Genomic DNA, 5,485 nt, shown 5'->3' on the forward strand with positions numbered 1-5,485 from the left:
ACTTCCATTTTTCATGCCTATTAGTTCCTGTTGAATTAAAAATGTCGCCGCCGAGTGCCTCCATTTTTTGGGAGGCCTTTCTCTCTGTCTCTCTTCATCTACCCCCCCCCTCTCTCTTTCCTCTCTCGCTCCCTCTCCCAAACAAACCTTTCCTCTTGCTTCCCGCCAGCACTCCTCCCTCTCTGGCTGCCTTTCTCTTTTCCTCTGGCTGTTCTGCTGCTGCCCTTGCTTGATATTTTTCTCTCCAATTCCCATTGTATTCTGCAACAATTTATCAATTGCAACCTCCTTTTCAGGGAAAAAAAAGACAACACGCAAATTGCAAATACTACTTAGTTTAGGTTTTGCTGTTTGGGATCACACACCCTTACTACTCTCATGTTTGACGACTTGTGATGATGGTGATGGCCGTTAGTGGTTGTGATGATGCTGTGCCAGTGACCACTACGATGGTCGATTGGCCGGTATGTCGGTCGCGGTCGTCAATGACGATTGTTTTGTGGACGAAGGAGGAGGGGACGGGGGCGGAATAAAAAATGAAGGGAAATTGAAGGGTTGAGGGACGCGCGTTTGCGCTCGCTGCTCTCCACGTGCGCGGGGGGACGTGTGATAGAATGTGTGGCGGCAAGCGAAGGCTTTGGTGACAAATGGATCGTGTGGAAGTAGTCGAATAAATAAAAGGAAACCTGCGCGCGGTAGCCCCATGGCTCTGCCCATGAGCGACGCCCCCCCCCTCCTTTTTCAACACACCCACACACACGCGAACACACACACACACACACACGCACACGCACACGTATGGCTTCTCAGTTTGTCAAGGCTTTGCGGCGCGGACGGCCCCGGCCCTGTGGAGGGTGCAACAATATTAATCGTTGCCGACTGAGTGGATGTGGCTGTGTGGCCCCTGCGTTGGCACCTCGGGATGCAGAACTCTGGTCGGCGTGTCAGTGTTTGGAGGAAAGGGGGGTAAAATAAAAAAGGTTGCCGGGGTTGGAGCATTTGAAAAATGAAAGCGAGCGGCGAGGACCTCTACTATACCACGTGACTGTGTCACTCTGCAATCACATATCTGAGAAATGGGCAAGTTACGAATGGACTTTTAGAAACAGCGCAATACAATAATTTTTTTTTTTTCAGCTTTCCTTTAACCTCGTTGGTATGTTTTGTTGTGATAGAACCGTAAGAATGTGTCTAAACAATTCTAAAAGTCATGAGTACTGATACCGTCTTGTTATATTTTGTTATTGCTTATGAAGCGCCCCTCTCTCTTTTTGTGCGGGTAGCACGGCAGCTGATTGCTTTCCCCCGCTAATTGAATGTGTGGTAACAGTGCGCGATAATGTCACTTAATGTCACTGCCTCGGGCGTGGCGCGGCGTGTCACCAGCGCGGGGTGGGGTTGAAGAGAGAGAGAGAGAGAGAGAGAGGGGGGGTGATCCGAAACACCCCCTCGAGGACTTGCAGCGCGCCCGCGCCTCGCCCGCGCGCCGCGCGCAGACCAATGTTTTCCATGTCATTACGACGCAGTCCGCCCCGCCCACCCCGTCAACCCCTAACCGCGCGGCCATGCGCCACTCTAGCTGTCACCGTCATTCTGTCGTCGTCGTGGGCCCTGTGTGTGGCGCGACACCGTTACAAACCGCACAGCGTTTTTTGTAACGCTTATTGGCATACACGAAAAAAAAAAAGCTTTGTTCTGGGGATCAACTTTGTTCGATGGGCTAAAATTTGAAAGCTAGAATCGAGTATTCTATAACCACAACCAGGAGTTCAGTGTCACGACCGCACATTCGTGCGAATGGAACTGTAAATAAAAGCAAAGCATTGTCACTTTTTCCACAGTGTGGTCAGTACTCTAAACGCCTTCTTCGAAAGCTCAATATTATACAGGTGCATGTGCACAAAGAGAAATACGTCCCTACACACGAATGCAAACAATCATACGTTCACGAAAAAAATGACTGTGTTGTAGATCTGACTCTGATTGGCTAAATTTAAAAGCTGGAATCGAGAATTCGATAACCCCAACCAGGAGTTGGTTAAGAGCAGATGGTTTTATAGGCGGGAGTGATCTTCTAAGTGATCTTGCTGTTTGCTAGACCACATCACGACGGGTTCTATTAACGTTGTTCGATCTCCCTGCGACGCTCGAACGTCGTCCGATCTCCCCGCGACGCTCTAACGTCGACCGATCTCCCCGTGACGCTCTAACGTTGTCCGATGTCCTTTTGCCGCGCGCTCAGCAGCGCTGTCTTCTTTTAGTTACCAGTGGGGTAATATCGGCAGTAGAGGAAAAGTGAAAATTTCCAGGTGGTCCTACAAGATTGAGGAACACATAGCAGTTTTCACTTTTCCTCTACTGCCGATATTACCCCACTGGTAATTAAAAGAGGACAGCGCTGCAGAGCGCGCGGCAAAAGGACATCGGACAACGTTAGAACGTCACGGGGAGATCGGTCGATGTTAGAGCGTCGCGGGGAGATCGGACGACGTTGGAGCGTCGCGGGGAGATCGGACAACGTTAATAGGACCCGTCGATCAAATCGTCTGCTCATTATTACACAAGGACACTCTAACTGCAACAGGTGTGTTTACGTGCATATCACCAGTGACCACGCGGAGGGACCTGCTGCTGTGTCTACCCTGCGGCGCAAAAATAGAGAGTCTACTCTCGGTGAAATTTATTCACTGTTGAAAGTTGTCGTACTGGACAGGAAAATTTTCCATGGAAGATATGTCGCACACTTTCAATTCAAAATTGCAAATTTACAAGCACTTAGTGCAATGCCATGCGTGTCACACTTTAAAGTGTAGTACCACACATTGGTAAGTTTATTTTATTTATATTTACAAAATTGTAAAATTCGGTGGTTAACAACAGACTCCGCTGTCAATAGCGCTCTGGAGGCAAGCCTCGGCCTTGTCTCTTCCGGCTGCGCCTCCGAAACAATCACCCATTAGTTTCACAGCGTCCTTTACTGAGCAATGAGGTTGTTTTTCCAGTTCGTTGATAACTTGTCCGCTGCACAGGGAGGGAATGAACCAGCGCGAGCCTGTGACGTACTTCGAGCACACGTCCATCATCGCTTCGAGGATGTCGAGTCTCCCGCCCTCGCAGTGCTTCGCGGTGGCAACGCTCAGCTGCAAGAAGCAAAAATTACTAGGTAGAATCGATTCGATTCGCCGACTGCATACATGTGATCAACAATGATATCTTTGATACGGGAAAACAAATGCATATAGTGGTGGTTCGAATAGATGGAATGAAATTGGATTGGACCTTTACCCCTACGAAAAACGTGTCATTTGCCAAAGATTTTTTTTCATTGTGACATTACAAAAAGTTCATGTCAATGACCGCACTAATGTAATTTTGAAATCGATTGTCAGACACTAATCTTTAGAATAACTCAATAAAATGTCAAGACAGAAAATCTGAATCACAAATAACTGGATAGTTTTGAAATGCCAGGGGGCTGCCGCCCATTTGCCCATTTCGATTGCAGTGTAGCACCATGTCAAACATGACATCACAACAAAAATTTACTATGAAATTCAAAATATAATTATACATACAAATTATAATTAAAAACAGCTGAAAGAATATGTATCTTAAACCAAATAAATTGCTGTAAGTTGTCTACATTGCGGCGTAATTCCTCAAAGGCCGATTTCACCAGGCATGTCTAGTCAGTCCTATTTACTTTGCCTTTTGATCAATTCAAATTTGATTAGAATTCAAAGATCAGCCAATTTCTATGCTTTCAGTTCACTGTTTTTCACAAGGCAATGAAAGTATACTTCCTTTTGTGGCAATATCTTGCTAAAGGCAATGGGACAAAAGTAATACTCTTCCAGCATTGAATCGGTCATTGCCAAAATTTGCAATGGCTACTGCCTTTGGAATGGTAATGGCCGACTTCACTGGAAAGGTTGCTTTTGTTCCATTGCCTTTGCTCCGTTCATTGCCAAAAAGGCGTTTTATTGCCCCAAAACGTAGTACTATCATTGCCAGTAATGGCAATTGTCAATACATTTGAAAGCACAGTGTATTCAATGAAATATACTGTTTCTGTCAATCTCAAAGTATTTGGATTAGTAAAAAACATGTACATATTTAGCTCTAACCCCTTTAAAAAGGGTCAAGTCTAAATAAAATAATCTCTTTGTGAAATACTGTGAGATATTAATTGGTCACGGAAAATTTTCAATGATGTGTGTCGTAAAATTATAGTTTGTAGTTGCAAATTTACAGCCTCTTTATCTCGACTTAAAATCGTTCAACAAGCAAGAATTAGTTGTCGCACATTTACAACATATTTCGTAAATAAAACTTCCAATAAATGTTGTCAATTTGCGAAGATATTTTTCACTCCGGAAATATTTCGAATATTGCAGTCGTTGTCAAGGCACTTACCAGAGCGACTGCGACTGCGGCGAAGAGAATGAAAGTTTTGGAAGCCATTGCTGCAAGTGGCGAAGTCAGCTTGGTCACTGATACGTCTTTGGCTGAGAGCGGATGGTTTTATAGGCGGAGGTGATCTTCTCAGTGATCTTGCTGTTTGCTAGACCACTTCAAATCGTCTCTCATTATTACACAAGGACACTTCAACTGCAACAGGTGTGTTTACGTGCATATCACCAGTGACCATGCACATCACTGCTGATAAGGCACGACACTTAGTGTAAGTGTGGCACACCTTCTGCAGCAATGCCACACGTGTATCGCAGTTAAGTGTGAAACAATTCATGTCTCACACTTACAAGTGTGGAACCTTAACGTGTCTCAACTAAAAAGTACGCTCATTGTCTTACTGTCGTTTGAGACGCACGTGGTCCAGTGAGTCAAAGTAAAATAAAAGCAACTAACTGTAAAAAATGTTAAGATAGTTACTTTGGTCATGTGTAGTAGTGTAAAAGTTATCGGTCAAGTAAGGAATTTTGCAGAAGTATTTACGTTGGTAAAAGGTAGTTACGCTGTTTGCCTTGTTCACTTGTGTTTCGACGAAAATTTCGTGAGTTAAGATGAAGTTATGATTTCGTTCCGAGAAAGATAAGGTTTTCTGAGTGCACTTCTATAACAGGTGTCAATCACTCAGCTGCTTTGCACCTCACAATCAGTGCCAGCAATGGAAAGGCAAGAATACGACCAGCTCTCCTAGTCTGGGACGCCAGAGGTCATCGGTTGGCGTTGGCAGTAACACGCGCGACTAGAAATTGTCAAATGGTCGTGTTCGATCACCCCCTGACTCCCCCTTCCAGCCTATTTAACCATAACCAGGATTTCAGTGTCATGACCGCACATTCGTGCGAATGGAACCGAATGGAACTAAAAATAAAAGCAAAGCATTGTCACTTTTTCCACAGTGTGGTCAGTACTCTAAACGCCTTCTTCAGAAGCTCAATATTGGTGCATGTGCACAAAGAGAAATACGTCCCTACACACGAATACATACAATCACACCTTCACGAAAAAAATGACTTTG

At 45.0% G+C, this 5,485-nt stretch overlaps 1 protein-coding gene across 2 annotated transcripts in view; it reads right to left on the reverse strand.

Annotated features, from left to right (window-relative positions):
- LOC113211869 (uncharacterized) overlaps window positions 1–4,544 on the reverse strand; it is an 8,591-nt gene extending 4,047 nt beyond the window's left edge. The window contains exons 1-2 of one of the 2 annotated variants that reach the window (XM_026430388.2): window positions 4,417–4,544; window positions 2,758–3,140 (exon numbers count right to left, since the gene is read on the reverse strand). In XM_026430388.2, coding sequence (XP_026286173.1) covers window positions 2,871–3,140; window positions 4,417–4,464 — 318 coding nt within the window. In that variant the 5' untranslated portion in view covers window positions 4,465–4,544 and the 3' untranslated portion in view covers window positions 2,758–2,870. Of the gene's footprint in view, window positions 1–2,757; window positions 3,141–4,416 lie in introns of those variants that run through there. The other variant, XM_052267211.1, reaches the window with a different exon arrangement.
- Window positions 4,545–5,485: the final 941 nt, after the last annotated feature.

Source organism: Frankliniella occidentalis, unplaced genomic scaffold, assembly GCF_000697945.3.
Source record: "Frankliniella occidentalis isolate FOCC.00 unplaced genomic scaffold, Focc_3.1 Scaffold3, whole genome shotgun sequence".
Taxonomy (NCBI): Eukaryota; Metazoa; Arthropoda; class Insecta; order Thysanoptera; family Thripidae; genus Frankliniella; species Frankliniella occidentalis.